Source organism: Eulemur rufifrons, chromosome 16 (genome assembly GCF_041146395.1).
Source record: "Eulemur rufifrons isolate Redbay chromosome 16, OSU_ERuf_1, whole genome shotgun sequence".
NCBI lineage: Eukaryota > Metazoa > Chordata > Mammalia > Primates > Lemuridae > Eulemur > Eulemur rufifrons.
This window is the reverse complement of record NC_090998.1, coordinates 6,499,859-6,521,690: the sequence shown is the minus strand read 5'-3', so window position 1 is coordinate 6,521,690 and position 21,832 is coordinate 6,499,859. Positions and strand designations below refer to the sequence as shown.

At 51.6% G+C, this 21,832-nt stretch overlaps 1 protein-coding gene across 1 annotated transcript in view; it reads left to right on the top strand.

The window, feature by feature from the left end:
• The window catches only part of VWF (von Willebrand factor), a 142,723-nt gene that overhangs the window by 106,213 nt on the left and 14,678 nt on the right, over positions 1-21,832 (top strand). Inside the window, exons 39-47 of the mRNA XM_069491458.1 lie at positions 5,430-5,532; positions 5,958-6,032; positions 7,276-7,380; positions 8,521-8,726; positions 12,677-12,826; positions 16,207-16,317; positions 18,570-18,750; positions 19,557-19,597; positions 20,107-20,223. Of these exons, the coding sequence (XP_069347559.1) occupies positions 5,430-5,532; positions 5,958-6,032; positions 7,276-7,380; positions 8,521-8,726; positions 12,677-12,826; positions 16,207-16,317; positions 18,570-18,750; positions 19,557-19,597; positions 20,107-20,223 (1,089 nt within the window). The remainder of the gene's footprint in view (positions 1-5,429; positions 5,533-5,957; positions 6,033-7,275; positions 7,381-8,520; positions 8,727-12,676; positions 12,827-16,206; positions 16,318-18,569; positions 18,751-19,556; positions 19,598-20,106; positions 20,224-21,832) is intronic.

The window sequence follows — 21,832 nt, the reverse complement described above, 5'->3', positions numbered from 1 at the left end:
ATGAGCCACCGTGCCCAGCTTAAAGAAATCTAGCTAAACATAGTTAAACAGGCTTCCTTTTTTCAGGACACTTTAGAGCTTTTAATGTACTGTTGTACACTGCAGATATTTAAGAGAGTTCTTGCGTCTCAGACTAATTTGACCATAGCGCTTGTCTGTGTGTGGTGGAGTGTGTCGGTGTGTGTGTGCATGCACGTGTGTGTGTGTGTGTGTGTGTGTGTAACATCCCTTTGGACTAGGGCTCCATGCGATCGGATATCCTCCGTTACTCCTAAATACTCACAAAAAGCCTATGCGAAAACTAAGACTTAAGGAGCTTAATAACTTGCCCATGGACACAGTTTGTAAGTGATGGAGTTGGGAGTTGGACTCTAAAGATGTGGCTCTTCCCACTGTATGAAATTACCCTTTTGCTACATCTTTTTTGGACTGATTTGCTTGGTAGACATTGAGATATCAATTCCTTTAGCTCCTTAGGAGTAATTGAGTGCATTTTGAAAGGATATTTACCAAATTCCCACATCTTGGCCTAAAATGGCAGTCATATCTCTTCAAAGTTGACACCAGCAATATTTGTAGGATCTGTGTGTCTGTGCACATGTGAATGTGTGCAATGTCCCCATCCTTCATCTGTGACAGTGCAACTACAGAGCGTGGTAGAGGCAGGAGCATATCTGGCCGCTAACAAAGGAGAATGTGTTCTATATTATTCAAGACTAACACCTTCATCATCACCAAGGAGGACCATCATCACTAAGTGGACCAGCTGGGTGACTTACCACTCTATTTAATCACAGCTAGGGGAATTCATGGTAGAGATAGCTAACCAGCCTGGACAGTGATGAAAATGGTATTCCAATAACAACACTATTTTGTCTCTGATATTGCAAGCTGGAAAATGGACCATTTTATTTGATTCCTCCCAAATCTCTGTAGGGTCATTATCACAAGTCCTATGGAATGGCTGAGTAGCCTGAGGCTCAGATGACATGGGGCCATAAAGCTGGGATTCCTGTTCACTTGTCACCCCATGGTGTCCTAGCCCTGCCATTGATCTCACGAGAACTCTGAGCTAGCTGGTGTCCACGTGAGCGTGGGCTCCCATCAGGGATGTTGCTTGGATGGGTCTCATCTGCTCCAGTGGATCCTAGTGGATCCAATTTGTTCTCACTGTAGAATAGACGAGCTAGGAGAGAGGCCCAGTCCTGCTCTGTCACCACACGTCAACCTGCCGAGTTAAGTAGTTGCCTGTTCTATGGTGTTCCCCAAATGAGCTGGCAACACCTTACATTCCTCTCCCTGATGTGCATAGCTCCTGGGCTCCCAGGGGGCTCGAATGATGGGTGCCATGTACATGTGGGGCCAGCGCCCAGTGGCAATTTCAGACTGGGGTTCCTGGGAGTGGCAAAGTGCTTGGTCTCCGAGGGAGGCAGAGTGGCCTCCACCCTGTTCCCTGGCATTCTGTGATGAGAAGTAAGCTCCAGGGTGCTGTGGCTCTGTCTCCATGAGTGTCAGACGCCTGCAGGGTCCCGAGAGCAGGAAGCTCGTGGGTGTCATCTTGGTGTCTCTGGCCCCTTTCCCTGCACGCTCCTCTGATGCCACCTCCCCTCGCTGCTCCCCTCACCTTCGGTCCAGCACTCAGAGTACGCACTTGAGTTGAGTCAAGAATCCTTCCGAATGGTGAAATATTTGACACAGAAACTGTCTTATAAATATCTTTTTAACAATCAAGTAACATAAAATCAGTCAATAAAAAACCAATTTTGGGAACACAGCCAGTTTTAGTTGTTTCAGAAAATATAGATTCAATGGATGAAGACAAATATCCAGCCACCTGCCTTTCCAGCTTTTACTTTTAAAGCAGAAAAAGAATAAAAATCCAATATGAAGATCATTTCCATTAAATGAACTTTTTTTAAAACTGAAAAATAAAGCCCAGAAAACCTTTCTTCAGGGAAATAAACCAGGGTATAAATCTATTGTAGTAACTTCAGAAGGGCAAAATATTTACTAGTTTCCATAGCTTTTGCTTATTTGACAAAATGGAGTGTAAAGATGTGAGCCTTTGTAGCAGGCTCAGAAGGGACCCAGAGCCACGCACAGGCTGTCCCTTGCTCCGTGCTGCTGCTGCTGGGGCTGTACCGACAGGCACAAGCTCAGCCAGAACTGTGTCCACCGCCCAGGAGCCTGGAGCCGCCTCCCCCTCCCTCAGCCCCTGCGTAGCCGGGCTCAGGGCTTGCAGTTCATTTTCATCCTCCATGAAGTCCCCTGGCTGCCGGTGGGTGGTGCATGATGACTCGCTTGTGGCCCTTCTCTGACCTTGGGCTTTGAAGACTTCAGTTTTCCCCCCCACCATATTCTCCGTAGGCCGTTCTTTTGTCGCCTTTATTTAATCTTTGACTTCTGCTGGCTCTCATACCTGTTTTGTCCCAGTGGCAGTCACGCCCCGGCCCTGGAACCTGGCAGGTGCCACAGGCCTGCCTGCAGTTGGCCTGCGCCTGTGCGGGAGTGCCACCTGCTGGCCACTTTGCTGCATAGCCTGGCCAGGCCTAGAGAGCCGCCACCATAGCTTCTGGAAGCTCAGCCTTCGCTTTTTCGGGGTCGTTGATTCTGTCCCCTGCCTTGGGCGGGCCTCGTTTAAGCTTCCTGGGAAAATGAAAATCCCTGGAGAAGCAGGTTGAATGCCTGCTTTTGGTCATCTCTGGTGGTGTTGCCCACTTTCAGGATAGTTGGAAGGTTGTATGATTTATTCATTTTTTTTTTTGAGACAGAGTCTCACCCTGTCCCCCCAGCTAGAGTACAGTGGCATCCTCATAGTTCACAGCAACCTCAGACTCCTGGGCTCAAGCAATCCTCCTGCCTCAGCCTCCTGAGTAGCTGGGACTACAGGCACGCACCACAACGCCCAGCTAATTTTTCTATTTTTAGTAGAGATGAGGTCTCACTCTTGCTCAGGCTGGTCTTGAACTCCTGAGCTCAAGCAATCCTCCCACCTCCACCTCCCAGACTGCTAGGATTACAGGTGTGGCCCACTGCACCCAGCCTGATTTATTATTGAGTTTAGATGTCTGAGGTCCACATTTAAAAAGAGAGAGGAAAAAAAAAAACCCAAAACGTATACAAAACATAACCCTCTCCACTCTTATTTCACCACTTCCACCTGCCCCAGCCCTTGAGGCCAGTGCCCTGTGTTCCTCCCCGGGTCTCCCAGTCCCTGGAGAGACCCCGGAATGGCACTGCTACAGCCTCTTTTTTGGTTCTCTATTCCTGGTCCTTCCCTTCCCCACCCTGCGCGCTGTTACCAGGTTGTCTCTGTTAGCCTCTGCTCTCGGAGGCGGCTCCTGCTCGCAGACTGTCAGGGCTGCAGCTTGTCTGCCGGGTGGAGGCAAACTCCTAAAGGGGACACCACGGCCTCCACCGCGGCCTCCAACCTGCCTGCCTGGCCCCACGGTGCCCAGGTCACCCCGTCCCCACCTGCCCACAGGAATATTCCTTCCTCTGTGCCTTCGTTCCCTCCGTTCCCACCTGGGATTCCTCCGCCTTCCCCTTTGCCCAAGTCCTTCTCCTGCGTCATGGGGTGGTGTCCTTAGACATCTCTGGAGCACACGGCCCTAGTGACTTCTTCTTTGCACTCCTGTGGCTCCTTTATTTTTCATTTTTAAAAAAAGCTTTATTGAGGTATGATTTATATGCAACAAACAGTACATATTTAAAGTGTACAGTTTGGTGAGTTTTGGGCCTACATATACACATAAAACCGTCATTGATAGTGAATTTCAGTCGCTCCCAAGTTTACTTGTGCCCCTTTCTAATCTGTCCCCTGATCCCGACAGCCACTGGGTTGCTTTCTGTCACTGTGGGTCCTTCTGGGATTTCGTATAAATGGAATCGCGCGGTCGGCACCCCTGTTTTGCCGGGCTTCCTTCGCTCCGCATGATGCCTTTGAGGTTCGTCCGTGCTGCCTGTTTTGGTGGTTTGTTCCTTTTTATTGCTGAGTAGCGTTCCGTGGTAAGCATGTGTCTCGATTTATCTCATTCAGATTTTCGTGGGTGAGTCTTATTTTCCCAGCCTGACCATCAGCCCATGGAGGGCGGGGACAGTATATTCGGGCCTGCCCGTGTGGGCACCGTGCCCACTGACGAGGGGCAGTCGTGGCACAGAGGCCAAGCCGAATGCTGGCTCAAGTCCTGGATGTGCCAGCTGGTCACATTACTTGACTTCTTGGCACCTCAGTTTCATCGTTTGTAAATACAGATAATAATAGAACTTACCAGATGGGGTTGTTATAAGGGAAATAAAGTAAACAAACGTAAAGCCCTTAGAAAACTACCTTGAACGTATTTAATGTTAGTTACCACTGAGAGGCAGCCGAGCCTAGGGGTTAAAAACACGGGTCCTGGGTCCAATCCTAGCTCTGTTGCGATGACGATGACGGTGCAGCCCGAGCCAGTGCCTCCGCGTCTCGTCTGAAAGGTGGGATGAAGAACAGACACGTCCCCACCGTGGGATTGCAGTGGGGACTGCACGAGTCGTTTACATACAGCCCCTAACACAGCGGCGCACAGCAGTGCTACTGAGGTGCTGGCTGCTGCTGTGCACGGGGTTTACTTGGGCATCTTTGATCTTCCCTCTTGGCAGACTGATTGCTGAGGGAGAGGGAATAAGCAAGACCTTCTTGACCTGGGAACTTTTTAGAGGCCTTTGAGCTACTGGATAAAGACGTATTTATTCAGGGGCAATTTAACCTGAATCTGATTTTGTTTAAATTTAATCTGGTGGCTGAGTGTGGAGGGAGACGGAGTCCCAGCTCTGCACCCCTCTTGCTGTGTGCCGGGCCCGGGTTCCTGCTGCCCACAGCCCTCCTGTGAGGCAGGCCTGAGTACCCCATTTTCCAGGTGAGGAAACTGAGGCATGGAGGAACCCCATATTGGGCTTCAGGTGTTCCTGACTTCAAAGCCTGTGCCGTGGGGCTGTGTGCGACGTTGAGGAAGTTGCTTTATATCCCGGGTGGCCCCTCATCTGAAAAGCCAGAGAACTGCCCTGGGCGTCTAACATCACTTCCGGCATCAACGGTGCGGCCATTCGAGGAGCTTTGCTGTCCCCCAGCTCTTCCTACCCTACTGTCTTAAGTCCAGAAACAAGTGAAATTTCTTTCCCCCAAGCTACATCTTAATTTTTCCTTTGGCCTGAGCAATGACTAGCAGTGTGATACAAGGCCCCGGGCATGGTGCCGCCTCTTCCCTCTCAGAACCTTACAGCCTCTTCTCAACGTGCCTTTGTTCACCTGTGAGGCCCTCGTGGAGGGAGGGCCATGGTACTGGCCCTGGCGAGAGGCGGCCGCGCCACAGGTGGGGGAGAGCTGGCTTCCGCGAGCTCCGGGCCTTTGGGCCCAGCGCCCTGTGCCCTTGCTGAGCCTGCCTTCCCCGCAGTTCCTGGAAGCCTGGGTCCCGGACCACCAGCCCTGCCAGCTCTGCACCTGCCTCAGCGGGCGCAAGGTCAACTGCACATCACCGCCCTGCCCCACCGCCAGAGGTGAGCGAGTCCACCCCTCCCTGTGCTCTGGGAGGGAGACGGCCCCCTGGAGGCCCCCAGCGCCCGTCGTCAGGCCTGGCAGAGCAGATCCAAGCGCCGGCACCGAGCGCTGATTCCCCGACCAGCCTGGCCTGCATTCCCCTCTTGGGGCGCTGGGCACCGCCACTCTCAGAGTGAACCCTGCCCGCCTGTCTGACCTTGGCGCTCAGACTCAGGGTCCCCTGGGAGGGAAATGTGAGATGTCATCAGGACACGGCGGGAGGCTCATTTGTCAGAGGTCCCAGGGCCTGGATCTTTGGGGGACGACCGTGCAGAGCCTGTACTGGGTGTCAGCGCACGAGAGCGTGTTCCAAATCCAACACTTTCGGTCCTTCTCCGGCTGCACGTTACTCACTTCTCTGACTTTTGTGGCCGTTGTCCTCCAGCTCCCACGTGTGGCCCGTGTGAGGTGGCCCGTCTCCGCCAGGACGCAGAGCAGTGCTGCCCCGACTATGAGTGCGGTATGTCCCCCACCCCCCCGCAGGTTTCTCCAGGCCCCAGCGCCAGCCCCAGGTGAACCGTGCCCTGGTGCTGAAGGTGGATGTGTTCTCAGGCACAGGTGTGCAAAAGGAGGTGGTAAGGCTGACTAGGTTTTCCGAATAAATGGGAAGAGTTATCCCTGGAGAATAGGATTAGGCTCCTAGAAAAATCCTACCATACATTTTTAAATGCAAGGGTTGAGAGCATTAATAAAATAGTGACGTGGTCACCGGGGGCAACAGAGATTCACTGAAGACAGAGGCATGCCAAAGGAGCACATCGTCCTTTTCAGTAAGATTTTGAGGCCACTGGCTGTAGAGAAGGCCACGCACGGGGCACTTTGAGTTCAGAGGGTGATTTGTCAGAGGCTTCCATGATAGGCTTGCAAACTACAAGGTGAATAATGGTCTGAATGATGATAATTCAATGAATTCAGAGCTGATGGAATTATGGTCGGCATGGCAGGAAATCACTAGTGTCCTTGTCCCTGTCCTGTCCGATGTGTTTATTAATTGTTCAGATGAAGACATAAAGCACAGGCTTGCAAAATTTGTAGTGGTGCAGATCTTCCAGGGAGAGCATATCGATCAAGGGATATTCCAAGGATCTGAAAGAGAATTAAATAATCCGAGAAATTTGCTTTTGCTGATGAAATTTATCAGCAATAAATGGAAGTCCCGTAGGGGAGGGAGATCTGAGTTGAGAATAATTCGTGTCAAGTAGGTCTTAGAATGGTAGCAGTGGAGAGAGCCGGAGGATCATTTAGTTCAAGCCCCTTGTTTTACAGATATTGTTCAATTCCCACAATATGCCAGGCACTTTGCCTTATTTATTTCATGAAATCCTCAGCCTAACTCGATAAGGTAGAGTTCCCACCTTGCAGGAGAGGAAACTGAGGTCTAGAAGATTCAAGTGAGTTGTCTGAGATCTGGGAAGATGATAAAAATACTCAGTGTGTGTCTTGGATCTGTCTGTCTGTCTGTCTGTCTAGCTATCATTCCATATTTATCTGTCTGTCATCCTGTATCTGTCTAGTCTCTCTCTCCTCTCTCTCTCACCTGTTATTCCCCCTTTAACTCTATCTCTGGCTCGATCTACATCTCTGTATCACCATCTACCTACAGCAGAAGTTTGCATGAATAGGAATGTAGGGTCACACTCACAGGTGATATAAGGGTAACCTCTCTGAATTCTGTGTGGATGTCTCTCTTTCCTGGCCCTCAGTGTGTGACCTGGTGAGCTGTGACCCGCCCCCAGTGCCTCACTGCGAAGGTGGCCTCCAGCCAACGCTGACCAATCCTGGCGAGTGCAGACCCAACTTCACCTGCGGTAAGCTTTCTGTGGATGTTTGGCCTCTTCTCCTGGCCTGGGGAGGCTGTCCTCTTTCTTAGGGACCTGTTCCAAGATCATGTCATTTCCTGCTTTCTAGTTAGTTGAATCTGGGTTTGGCACATCTGGAACAGAGGGGTTAAGGTCACACCTGAGCAGAAAGAATCCTTCCAGCCGCATACTGCCGAGGGTGTGCCAGGTGTGGGCACAGCTACAGGCACTTCCTTCCTGGGTCATGTTCAGAAGCGGTTGGGGCTGAGATGTGGAAGCCCCAGGTCTGATCTTTATTTACCGCCACCCTCCCATGTGCCACCGAGGGGAGGGAATGTCCCCTTGGCTTGTCCTTATCACTGGATCTTACTCCCAAACAAATTTATAGGTTTTCTTCCCTCTGTGGGTGCATATATTTAATCACTAAGTACTATCATGTAAGCACAGGGTTGGACTAAGGTAAGACATGGCAAGAAACCGAATTCTGTGTTCAGCTACTGAGAACACCACTGCAGGTCAAGTGGAGTTCTTGTCCTGTTGCTTTGGAATCTCACTTGGCTTCCTAGATGTGAGGTCTGAAGGGTGGAGGAGGGCACACTGTATTTGAAGGAAGTTGGGAATAGGCAAAGGACACAGGGGTGGGATCTGGCGTTTATGAAAGGACGTTGTGGATTTGATGAGATTGCTGCAGTCTTTCATTCCACATTGTTGGAGGGCCTAAGACTGTAGGGTGTGTTTCTAGGTCCCGAGGCGGGGGTAGAATCACAAAAGCCAGCAGCATGTAAGAGAGCTTTCCAGGACCTGGTGCACCCAGGCCCAGCTGGGTCTTAGAGGTTCTGCCTCTGTTCCCTCCGAGAGTCAGTTCTTGGGAGGGCCCTGGCCCTTGTATGGCAACGTGATAGGGCAGGATCGAGCAGCCTTCACTTCTCCTGCATTAGCGTTCTGAGCTTCACGTTTTTCCTTTAGACTAATGTTGCTATTTTTCTGTAGACAAACTGCTTTTTGGTGTGAGTAGTCCCCAGCCCTGAGCTGGGCTCACGTGCATTTCTGATGTAGTATTCTGAGTCTAGAGTTCCCTGGGACCCTACGGCATAGCCGAATGCTTGCGGCCCCGGCAGAGTGCAGGGCTCACCTTGCGCTGCCCCTCAGCCTGCAGGAAGGAGGAGTGCAAAAGGGAGTCCCCACCCTCCTGCCTCCCGCACCGGACGCCCACCCTTCGGGAGACCCAGTGCTGTGATGAGTATGAGTGTGCTTGCAACTGTGTCAACTCCACGGTGAGCTGTCCCCTCGGGTACCTGGCCTCAGCCACCACCAACGACTGTGGCTGCACCACAACCACCTGCCTTCCTGACAAGGTAGGGGCTGCTCAGCTCTGGCTGGGACAGTGGCCAAACACCTGCTCCTCACGGAAGCTCTGCACCTACCCAACCTTCCCTCCTGCCCAAACCAAGCGCTGCAAGGCCTGATGGGACAGCAGTCAGCATTTCACCTCAGCCCAAGGGGAGATTTAGTTAACTCTGGAGGTATTTATAGTGAACCTACTATGCAAAGCACATGCTCTACCACTGAGCTACCAATACCTATAGTGAACCTACTGTGTACTACGCATGGCTGGGTGCTGAGGTTACAAACAATGAATGAGACATTGTCCCTGTTTATAGAGTCTATGTGTAGATTAGCTAAGGAAGTAATGTGATTGCATGGATTATTTAGAGATCAGTTAATAGTTTATTCCTTGGTTAATGGCTATCAGTTCATTCATTCAGCCATCCAGTATTTACTGAACAACTTCTGTGCTATAACAGAATTGGTGCTGTGTGAGGTGCTTTGGAAGAAATGCAAGAGGCTGTCCCTACTAACGGTCTTGTTAGTATGTACGACAATAGCATATAAAGTGAATGTAAGAAAGTGTCAACAGATGGTACTAAATGATATTAAATGCCAATGGCAGTCTTATAGGGGAGAGGGCTACCAAGATGAGCTATCATGAGAGATTTAATTGGTGGGGTGGGAGTGATGGTGGGTGCAGGGTGGGGAAATGTTAGAATGGGCTTGAGATGAACTGGAACTGCAGCAGCAAGACCTGAGCGTAGCCGCAGCTGCTGGATTGAGGGGAGTTCTGACATGAGTGACACAGAAGCCACAGTTGTCTTCCCTGGAGCCTGTTAGGGCTAGAACAGACCATTATTTGCCTGGAATGCTCTAGACCTCTGTTCCCCTCTGGATGCGATTCTAGCTCAGGGTTTCTAAGCACGTAGCTTCTAGAAAAGCCAGAGCAAGTCTAGGAGGCTGTGATTGCTGCTGCTTCCTGTGTCTCTGTTCTTTTTCCTCTTCCCACCCACCCCTCCTACCTTGCCCATCTTCTATTAATGTTTCTTATGTCTTTGTAACTATAGCAACCCCATTCCCATCTTTTATGCCTTGGATGTGTTGGGGGAGCTGGGTGATCTGTCCTATAGAATGTCATGAATTCTGGATTTGGCTAACAGCTACCTCATGGAGCTGCATAGAGTGTTCCTCCATCCCCTGCATTTCCAGTAAACTAGAAGTTAGACCCAGGGGATTAATTACGTTCAAGTACAGTTTTGGGGGAGGCAAGAATGCACACTAGAGGATGCCGTGTGCTTCCTGTTGCAGCAGACCGTGAGGCACGTAATGCCCAGTGCCCCGCTTTTAAACATTAGACAGAATCCTGGGTTCAGGTGGTGTCAGCCTGTTTCTGCGTCATGAAGTTCACCCCATAAACATTTTACCTTAAGTTTTGATATTCATTGGTGTTTGTTGCCTAAGATTCAGTGTATCTTTAGGAGTTGCAAAACTGTGACTTTTCTCTACTTCTATCATTCTTATGTGTTTATTAGCTAGAATTCTTCCATGAGAAAGAATTTTCCCCCAACTCCTTTTGGTTTCCCTGAAATGAAATTACTCCAGGAAAAGCAGGATAAATGCCTGATTTTTTTCCTGTACCAGTTTTCAGTGTCGTGAGTGGATGCCCCAGCGACCATCATGGATGACCAAAGAGATTTTCTGTTTGTTGTTTTTAGTATCATTACGAACTCATGGATGCTTATGTATTTGATGTGTTAACATTTTGATTTTAGTCTTTATTCTCATTTGATGCCCAAGTTGTCCTGCCTGGGGTAAACAGGAACCCCTCCAGGTTGGCTCTGGAACCCTTGATGTGGCCTCGTCTGTCTTTTGTAGCTTTCCTGCTTTCTGAGACAGCGAGGTCTGCCAGGCTCATCCTGGCGTTTCCCGCCTGGTCCTTGGGTCAGCCATTGCCCCCAAAAGTCCTTGTACCTGTTAGTGAAGGTGGCAGTTGGACACTACAGTCTGGGTGCCAGGAATGTTTATTGCTCCTGGGTCAACATTGCCTATAGACCCTTTTGGTGAAAAGAGATTAGAAACACATATTTTAAAAGAAGATAAAAGCTTATAATTTCATAGTGGTATTTCTGATTCAGATTTAATTATAGGGTTTTACTCAACTTCTTTGATTTGATACTTGTGTCACTTCTCCTCTAAATCCAAAATTCTGGTTTCCTAACATAATTAAAATAATTACTTATTTGCTTTATCTTATAATACATCTATAATATATCTGTAATAGTTTCAAACATAACAGTGCTAATATTACTACTAATAATTTATGACTACTGGAGGTGGTTTAAGATTTCTTTGCAGTTCTTGTCCTAAAACAAAAACTCTTTGGTGATATATAGTCAAAATAATTAGGTTTTAATGTCCTTTGAAGTCATTATTTCCCCTGTGTGATTGTCACTGACTTGATATCCAGGTAATCAGATATTTCAATTTGTTTTCCATTTTTAGGGGTTGCTTTTTATTTCCTTTTAAATTTAATACTACTGTGATATAAAGCACTTACATGATTTTAAAGCCCAAGTTATAAATCAAGACATACTCCCAGGAGTCTCACTTCTATTCATGTTTCCTTTACCTTGTTCCTTCCTCCCCCCAATAATTTATAACTTTTATTAGTTTTTATTTTTGAAAATACAACTAAATTTTACATATTCATATTTCTTCCCACTTCTCACAAAAAGTACCATATTATAAATTCTATTTAAATTTTCCGTTTTTCATTTAACAACACATGGTGGTGATCATTCTATATCAGTATGCAGAGAGCTGCCTCACTGCATTTTGTAGCCGCATAGTCCCCCATTGCATGGGTGCACCTTAGCTTTTCAACACATCCACTGCTGAGGGACATTTGAGTTGCTTCAGTCTTTTGCTGTTACTGATAATTCCATAACAAATAGCTTTGTGCCTCTGACATTTCGTGTTTGTGCCAGTGTGCTTTGGGATAGATTCCTAGAAGTGAGATTCTGGGTCACGTGGTAAATACACATGATCTTGCAAGATATTGCTAAGTTCTTCTCCATAGGGATGATGACACTTTTCTAGCAGTCTGCTTAGAGGAACCAGAGGCCTCATTCAATAAGCTCATCATACAGAAGCTGAAAGACTGAGAAGATATATGATAATCTTTAAAAATATTTGTACTGCTGTTTTGTGGGTGGAGGGTGGAGACTTGTTTTGTGTAGCTTTGGAGGGCATGCTGGGGATTAATTTCAAAACTGCCGTTCAGTGCCCTGATCAAACAGCTTCCTTGGCACCTCATTCCTGCGGAACAGTGTCTGAGCATTGCATGTGGCTTGCAGCCCAGGTGGGCCATGTTCCCATTTCAACCATCCTTTGCAATCTCATTTCCCACATTCCTGCTGTAGGCTGGGGTTCTTTCAAATAGGACTCTTGTCTTTTAAACATGTCCCATACTCTGCACCCTAGAGTCTTTGCTTGTATGTTCCTTGTCATTTGTGGGCCTCGAGGGGACACATAGTCATAGCCCCTGCTCAATCGTCCTTCACCTTCTGTCTGCTCCTAAGGGACCAAAGGGCTAGCTGTGGACGGGCTCCAAGTCCAAGGACATTAATGTGTTTGGGAACTTGGGTACAGCCTCTGTGTGACATGGAAAGGAGGTGAATGCAGTTAAGGCAGCGATGAAACCAGACCAAGGCGGCCAGTGTATCATATCCAGGTCTGTGGACCTCACAAAGGGCCACGCCAGGGCAGACTGGAGCTGGCTTTTCTAGGACTGGTGGGCAGGGAAGGGAAGAGGACGAAGTCTACTTCATGAGCATCCCTACGTGTGGCAGAGACACACTGGTTTTATCGGTGGCCGCATTCTCAGCACCCGTAGCAGCTTCTGCAGAGCAGGTGCTTACTGACCGCCTGTATCAGGGGACCGAACGAGCCCACTCATGGAAACCCGTGTCTGCAGGTGTGTGTCCACCGGGGCACCGTCTACCCCGTGGGCCAGTTCTGGGAGGAGGGCTGCGACGTGTGCACCTGCACGGACATGGAGGATGCTGTGATGGGCCTGCGCGTGACCCAGTGCTCCCAGAAGCCCTGCGAGGACAGCTGTCGGCCGGTGAGTGGGGCGGAGGGCCGGTCGCTGTGTGGAACCGTCAGGGGGGAGGAGCAGAGGAGGCCACCTCTGGAAGGGGCAAGAAAGGCCCCTAGTAACCTCTGGCTCAAGGCCAGAGTGAGGAGGAAGGAGGAGGATAGGGCTGGATAAAAAGAAAAGAGTGTGAGAAAAGGATGGCCGTGTCATCGTGTCATCCTTCTGTGACGCTGTCCTCGGCTAGCAGTCGGGTCTGTTCTAAGGTGGTAAGTCCAGAGGCGCCAGGGGGAGTTGGTTTGAGCAGAGTCACAGAGAGGATTAAATGCCTAGAAAAGAGGACTTGACATTTTCCTCTTTCTTCCACCGTCAGATATCACCTTGGCCTGTCTCTGGAACGGACATACGAGGTCTGTCCAGAAAGTACCCAGCCATGTAACCATTCTCATTGTATTAATAATGGCTGCAGACTTTCTGGACAGACCTCGTATGTTCTGAAATTTCTGGGATTGTCCTGGTTTCAATGTACTTAGTGTTTCCACATAGATTGTTGATTTTCAGGCCATGTTTATAATTTGAGGTAGGGAAAACACGATCCCTGTTCCCCAAATTCAGTTTCCGGTGGCCTTGCCCCTGAGCCTCCTGTGTGTTCTGGGGCAGCCTATTCTTGCAAATTAAAGACTGATCAGACCCTAGAAAAAGGGAGAAATGGTCTGCAGGGAGAACTGGGGGTCCAATTCTGCTTGCTGGTTTAATGCTATTATTATTGCCCCGTCATTATCAGTAGATAGTTTTGTGAACAGAAGAGCTCCCGGGCAGGCAAGTGCATACATCTCGTGGTTGCTTTGTAAATGCCAACAGCAGTGAAGACAACGTTCCTGATGGTATTTTAGAGGCAAATGGCTTGATGACAGAGAGGGCATGAGAGCAAATCTGAAAACGAGAGAGTCCATTTTGCTCTTCTGCTGTTCTGCCTGGGTTGCTGGTACAGAGAATGAGCCGAATTGCTAGGGACCTTTGGGAGAGGTTGATGCCATGGTATCCAGGTGTTCCTTTGGGGAACATCGAGCTGCGGAAACCCTTTGGTCTTCATCTTCTCCCACAAGCCATGGGAGGCCATGGAAATAACATGATATCAAGTAAAGCGAGTGCTGTTTAGAGGGCAGTTTTAGACAATTGGCACCCAATATATTTTGTGTTTTAGTGGGGAATTTTGATTGCAAAGACTAGAGTCCACTCAAGCTAGCTGAAATAAAAAGGGAGTTTATAGAAAAGATACAGGGAATCTCCCAGACATGACGTGCAGGATATGTAGGTGGACGCTGTGGTCCTGTAGCGTTTCTCTCCGTTTGTCCCGGGAGACCCTGTATCTTCCCCCCGTCCATCTACTCCAGCCCCCCTGCAGGCCAGCGTCCTCGATGCTAAAGTTTTGTTTTCTCATACATTTCATTTGCACACAGCTTTATCGAATCTGGCTTCGAGACCACAGGGTTTTTCAGGCACAGAGCTCATCCCTGTCCATTCTGACTTAGTCAATCTTTGTGTTTTGTGGATTAACTTCTTAAGGAGAGAGTCGACAGGCTCAGCTCGGCCAGGGGTCCTCTGTCCAGTTCCTGCTCTGGTCCGGTTGACTGCTAGGCAGGGTGCAGGCCCTGGACACACGCTGTCCAGAGGCTGTGGTGCTGGGGGCAATTCCAGAAAGCTGTGTGCAGAGGCCAGGGGATGAGCGGAGGAGGAAGCAGTTCTGGAACTTTTGACCCTGTGCTTGCAGGGACTCGCATGCCCTGTTTTAGAGGTTGAGTGCCCACCTCTTCCGGGGAGCAGGAGGAGGCCTTGTGGCTGCAGCTGAGGGGCTGAAGGAGGTCGGGCTTGCTCTGCGCTGTGTAAGTTCCGGACTGTCTCAGACTTCATTCTTCAAAGGGGCAGCACCGCACTAGCGCTGGTCTGACCTCGGAGACGTTCAAGCTCACTCACACAAGTCTGGTTGTTGTCTAGGCTGTGGCAGGAAAAAAAGAAGGACACCAGGCTGCAGAAATACACTGTCCCCGAGCCCCTTTCTAGGTCTCTGTTCTTCTCGTCAGAAATGTGATGTCACCGGGAGAGGGCGTTGCCGGCTCCCCAGAGTGTTCTAGAAGTACCTGTGTGCCCAGGCCTTGCTTCCACGTGCATGGCAAGAGGAATTCTGCACCTCCTCGACGCCTTTGAGGAGTCTTTCTTTGAAGACTAGGCCGCCTGACTCCTCACCCTCAACCCCAGAACCAGACTCAGGCTTTGGGCACTGTGTTCTGAGGAACCGAGAGCAGTCTGGTCCGTTCCGTTCAGCCTTGCGACACTCGGGGGAAGAGGAGGGACGCCGTTCTTCCTGCTTACACTGCTGCCGGGAATGGAGCGGGTCTGAGCTCTCCAGCTCAGAACGTCCTGACTCCGAGCCTGGGACTTGTTTTGTCAGGCTAGGACAACTGGCAGCTCCAGTGTGTAAGGGCCAGTTTGACCCAGGGACCAGGGCTTCAAAATGTGCTCCTCAGGTCACAGCAGGGGACAAGGGACAGAGCTCATGTCTCCCACCTCCATTTAGTGATAGCAATTGTGCTTGAAGGGTCATGTTGCTAAATAAATTAGGGATTTGTTTTTTCGGTGGCTCGTGTCTTCAGGTTGGGTGGATGTTAGACCTTCTTAGTTCCATTCTTAAACCACACCGGCATTGTTTTGCTATTCTTTGTACATGGCTTCAGACTTTTCAGAGGTGGGTTTCAGTCCAAGTTTTGTGCTCTGGCCAGGTTGGGGGACCTTACAGAGGCAAGGTGAGCTGTCAGACTCCCAGGATGCTGTCTCCCTGGCAGGCTTTCTGGGGAAGGTTTTTCTCTGTTGCTCTCTCAGCTCACCTTTCCTTTGCAAAGAATACCGTAGCCCATAAACTACTAGGCAAATGCCACGTAACCACCTGGGGAAGCCCAGCTCTGCACGCTGGTGTGAGGTGCTGGGATCGGCGTTTGCATCTTGTGCAGGTGGCTAGCGCTGTCAGGGTGGAGGCCAGATCCCAGGCGTCCTGATTGTTCTCCCCGTCAACCAGTGCCTGGATTTGGCCATGATAAAGGTCAGGTTAGTTGGCTGCTGCTCAGTGAGCTCTGGACTGTCTTCAGCATTCCCATGAACTGGATCTTGGTATCATGGAAGAACCTTTCAGGGGGCAGGGTTGTGTCTGTGCAGCTGGTGTGAGACTCAGTGGTCACTAGTCTGGATGCTTCCTAATCACTTCCTGGTATGGTCCTGAGGTTGGCTAAGAAAGGTGAAAGGTCCAGTTCAGCTGTCTCTCTGAGAACCCCAGGACTCAGAACCGTGGGGAGGAGGTAAGAACACCTGTGTACTTGCCGCTGGCCTGGCCTCACTCTCCGCTCTTTCTCGTCTCCCAGGGCTTCAGCTATGTCCTGCGCGAAGGCGAGTGCTGCGGGAGGTGCCTGCCGTCTGCCTGTGAGGTGGTGACTGGCTCACCCCGGGGCGACTCCCAGTCTTCCTGGAGGAGTGTAGGTCTGGGCCCCAGGGAGGGAGGGGAGGGGCAGTGACTTACCAGCCTGGGAGTCCATTCCATGGGCTGCGGAGACCTCGGCTTCGTCTCATTCCCTGCCCTTTGCTCTCCCCACAGAGAGTTTAACCCAACTGTTAGGATTATCCAAGTGTCAGCTGGGATTACCTCGTCCCTTAGAAACTAGTTAGGGCTGCTTGAGACTTCCCATTTGGGATTTGGGGAGAAGCCCAACACCCGCCCTGAGAGTTCTCTGACCTTCCAGGGGGATTCATGCTCTCCTGTTCACCTGCGAATCTGGGTGGCTGCTTTGGGGGTGGCCTTGCCACCACTCCAGAGCGACACAGCTGCAAGTGCTGTTCTAGACCACTTTGACCCCGGCAGGGTCCTCAAATCCTTTCACTGATCTCCATTCAAACCTCTCTGATGGTTTTGTGGGGTGGAGAGATTTACAACCCAGAGAAGTGAACAGTATTCCTCTTACCACTGTCCCTCAGCCACTTCTGCAGGTCCAGCCGCAGCGTCTCGCCACGTTGCCAGCCCCCATCTCCCCACTCCTTTCCTCTCCTGCCCGTAGCCCGCCATGTCCCTTGTTGTAACGCAGAGCAGCTGAGCTGTCTCTGCTGTGGCCCTCAGGCATGCTCTTTGGCTCTGATGCTTATCAAGCCATTTTCCTAAACACAGATGCGGCCTCCTAGGGAATTTGGTCCAGATGCTAGGGTAATCACGGTCCTGCACTCTGATGGAAGGATGAAGCGGGCAGTGCCGAGCCCTGGCAGCCTTGGGAGCAGGTGCCGGAAGGATGTGAGGTGCCCCTAAGGGCCTTCCTTCTGTCTCCTCCCTGTAGAACCAAATGTACTTTGTTTAGAGAGAGGCGAAGGGTCGACGGCCCCTGAACGTGCCCATCTCCTCCCCAGCCCATTGCCCTTCCTCTCCGCAGTGACAGCAGAGTGACTCCCGGGGCTTCTCTACATGGCTCTCCACCTCCCCCTCAGAGTCTGAGTGGCCTTTGGGGGTCCCTTCCCCGTGCCCGCCTCACCTTTTCATGCCTCTGCTCCTGTCCCTCCTGAACTCTTATCCCTCTTCCCCAGGGCCAGGGGCCAGCTCAGATCAGAGGCCACCCCGTCCTGGTGGGGCTGAAAGCCAGAGTTCCTTGGGGGCTCAGTGTCCTCGCCGCTCTCCCCATCTCTTATCTCCCTTGATGGCGCACTTAGCCCGGCCCCTGTCAGTGTTTGCAGAGTGTAGGTGAGCGGGGCTTCTCTCCTCCCGCCCGTCTCCGTCTTACCTAAAGACTTGGGTGCCAGCAATGGTGTTGCTGCTGGAAACACGCCAGGGGCCAGTGGGCGGGTGGCAGTGGGTCCTCTTACTGGAGCCCGTGGCCAGGGCTCAGCCACTAAGAGGAGAGAGGGCCCAGGGGTTGGAGTGAGGCCTGCAGTGGGAAGGTTTGGTTGTCACGAGCCGGCACTGGGAGGTGGAGAGCTCCCAGTATAAGTGTCTGGCACTTTCTGCTCCTCATCTGGAAGGGGAAGAAAGTGAGCAGGTGCTGGGAGACGTGGTCGGGGCCTGAGATGGGTGGCAGAAAGCACCTGGTTGTGCACCTGGTGCTGGCCACACAGATGGCACACCTGTACATCCTCCGGGCGGGTCCTCCTGGTGACTTTCCTGAACTGGGGTCTTGGGCCCTTTCAGTGGCCTTTGCCTGTGGAGCCAACCCCGGAGGCCCAGCCACCCGTGCACAGCCCCAGATGCTTCAGGGACAGATATTGGGGCTGTAGGGGTCCAAGGCCTGCCTTCCCAGTGTCCTGCTGTCTCCCCGTGGGTGGGCAGCAGCGCCAGGCTGGGAGTGGGTTGAGTTTCCCCTTTGCACCCCTCCCCCGCAAAGCACCCCACCCCGAAGCCCACACTGCTGCTTCCCGGACAGAGCACCCGGACTGTCTGGGCTCAGCTCACGCCAGTGCTGAGGATGGAAGGTGTGTCCCCTGGTTCCCCAAGTTGCTTACTCAGGTACCTGAAGACGGGGCTGTAGGAGAACACGTGGCTCTGAGCTAGGATCCTGGGCAGGGCAACTTTGGCCCAGACTCTCTGCGTGCGCCCTGCCACTCCCGCTGCGGGCCCTGCCCTGTGGTGGGACTTAGACGTTAAGCCGGGGCTCACCCCAGGGCCCAGACCAACTCCCCATGGGAACGGCGCCCTCCCCTGGGGCCCTGGGCCCAACCTGGCCCAGCACACGGGACTAAGGCGGGTGCTCTGCAGGTCGGCTCCCACTGGGCGTCCCCCAAGAACCCCTGCCTCATCCACGAGTGTGTCCGGGTGAAGGAGGAGGTCTTCGTGCAGACCAGGAACATCTCCTGCCCCCAGCTGGACGTCCCCGTCTGCCCCCTGGGCTTCCAGCTGAGCTGTGGTGCCTCGGGCTGCTGCCCCAGCTGTCGCTGTGGTAAGGCCCCCGCTTCAGGCCTTCCTCTCGCTTCTGGCTCCTGATTCTTTGGCTTTTTAGCAACTCAGGGCAATAGGTAGATCAAATCTTCCCGTCTGTCCTAATGCTTATGTGAGAAAGCAAATAAAATGAGAAACATAGCACTTTCTGAAGGTCCCTATGTGCCCAGCACCGTGCTCCGTGACGGCTTTTACCATTGTCTCATGCGATCCTCACGGCAGCGAGAGGTGGCACTATTGCCACCTCTGTTGCTCACACAGTGTCAGTGAGTGGTAAACGGGGGTTCAACGCTGGGCTTCTCTGATTCTGGAGAGAGATCACCTTTCTAATTATAGGCTGCAATGCCTCACCCAGGGGACAGCATTCCAGCTTGCCACCCCGACCCTGCTGACAAACAAAGGCCAACAACAACACGTGAACAACAGTTCACTCCACCACGCTGCTCTGAATTCTTTGCACGACTTTCTCTCTGGACTCAAAGTTTCAAGAACAGAGTTTCATTCTTTGACAAACCCAAACATCCTCGCACTCATTCCTTAAATGTAAATTCACTTAAACAGGCGCTGTCCCCCTGAGAACACATGGGGCTCTTCTTGCTGGGTGGGAGGAGTCCGGTCTGGGGGAAGGGAGACTGCCGTGGGCTCTGGCAGTAGGACCCTGGGTGCCCTGGGGGTGGGCTAGGGTGGTGGAGGACCAGCAGATGGGGGAGGGAGGCCGGACAGGTGGAGAAGGCCCAAAGGGAACAGCTCGCACCTGTTTTGCCAGGGTGTGTCTACCCCTCTCACCGTGCCCTTCTCTCTCCCCAGAGCCCGTGCAGGCCTGCATGCTCAACGGCACCATCATTGGGGTGAGCTGCTGCCGTCTTCTCCAGAGCAGGTGGTGGGGACAGGGAAGGGGGCATCTTGGGAAGGGTAGCAGCCAAGCCCTTCTAAAGCAGAAATGAGAGGAACGAGGGAGACCTACCCCGGCTGCAGGAGTTCCCGGCATCCTGCAGCCCAGCTCTCCAGGGCCCGGCCCCATTGCACTCACCGCTCGGCCCCTCCCTGGGCCCGTGGGCATTTCTTCTGCACACCCAGTGCTTCTGCGCTCTGCAGTTGTGGTATGCGTTGTGCACGTCCAGTCTGTCCCCTCTCCCACAGCCCCAGCTGCCTCTTTGGCATGAAAGTTCTCTCTCTTACCATCTCCAGCTGGGGCGGGAGGACAGGGAGGTAGTGGAGCACCTGAGACAGGAGGAGCATCGGAGTGATGGCTCGTGGGAGCTGTGGGTGGGCCGGTGATGGCTCATGGGGACTGGGTGAGTGGGAGAGGCGGGGGTCTGAGGGTCAGGGAGGCCTGACCCTGTGCCTCTGGTTCCAGCCCGGGAAGAGTGTGATGGTCAACGTGTGTACAACGTGCCGCTGCGGCGTGCAGGCGGGGGCCAGCTCTGGGTTCGCGCTGGAGTGCAGGAGGAACACCTGTAAGGCCTGCCCCGTGGTAAGAGGGGGCGATGGGGACCGAGGGGAGGGAGGGACTGGACACTTGTGGGGGCCGGGCACTGGGACCTCACTGGACTCTTTAAACAAATCTTTCACTATTTTCTGATCATGGACGATATTTGACAACTGTGAAGAGGAGACTAAAAGTCACCTAAATTGTGTCTCTCAGAAATAATTATAATTTTAGTTTTGTAAATTTTAAACATTTTCTTCTTGTGTTTTTAAAATAAACACAACATTTACAAGCCTTATAATACTGTATTTACAGTTCTGCATCCTTTTTACACAACATTGTAAGACACATCACCGTTATTCTTTGAAAACGCTATTTGGTTAACAGATATTTATTAGACAGTTACCACGTGCAAGGCTCTACACACTCTTCCTTTGAATGGATGGGCCTCAACACGTGCGGTCAAATTTTATTATTGGACATTTAGGTGGTTTAAAATATTTCACCCTGTTTTTACCAGATCATGCTGTGTTTGTTCTGAATACTTCCTGAAGGTGGATTCTGAGAAGTGGAATCATTATTTCTAGTTCGATAGGTGAAAACTGGCATTTCATGGTTTCAATTAGGACTCTTAGTGCCACCTCCCTGGGATTCTTTGAGTCCATGTTGCAGGGCAGGACCTGAGGGTCAGGAGGAGGCCTTGGCTTCTCACTCAAGCTCCCTTCTGTGTTTGGGGCTTTTGCTGTTCTAGAAAACACCATTGGTCAGATGAGTTTCTTGTGAGCTAGATGCACAAACTCTGCCTCTGCTCTGTGAGGCCGTAGGCAGGGCTGCAGCGAGGCCGGGAGGAGGCCACTTACAGGCTGGGCAGCAGTGGCCCGAGCGGAGGAGCAGGTGGGAGCCAGGAGGTGGTGCAGATGCTTCCTGCGCCCTTGAGGGCCGGGGGCAAGTGTCCAGCACCTGCGTTCTCCATGGCACTCAGCACAGTGCCATGCCCACAGTGAGGGCATGGTCCACAGGAGACAGCCATTTCTGATAGATTGGCTCAGAGTGAACAGTCCTGCCTCGATTAAAAAGAAGCTAGGTATATGTTTTTGCTTTTTTAAAATCGCAGCTGATGCTTTAGGATTTGGGGCTCATTTGTGTGTGTGTGTGTGTGTAACAACCCGTCTAGAATACATCTGGGCTTTGATGTGGAATGAAATAATGTCGCCTGCAATCACGTGGCATCCCTTTTACCTCGACCGTCCATTGCAGTGCAGCCAAGGCAGCAGAGACAGCAAGAGGCCACCCTGGTGCTGCTCCATAGGAGGGGAGGCCGTGGCTTGCACTCTAGGGGTGAGCCTGCTAACTCTCCAGCAGTGTCCTCTGCTGTTCCCAGGGAGCCACGGTGACTTCCTCTGTGTCTGGAGAAATCCAGCTTTAGAACCTAGTCTTAGATGTAGGTTTCTAAATGTTTAAAATCCATGGCCACTTTTGGTCTGTGTATTCTTCCTCTTTTCTTCCAAAATTCCAGTATCTCCCAGGACAGGGCAGCCCTTAGCTTGGCCCGCCCTGTGTGCGTCCCTCAGCCTTGCTCAGGCCTGCCTCAGTTGGCCTGTGCTAGCTTGGCACCCTCTACTGGTCAGAAGGGGCTGGGGGCCTCCTGGGCGCA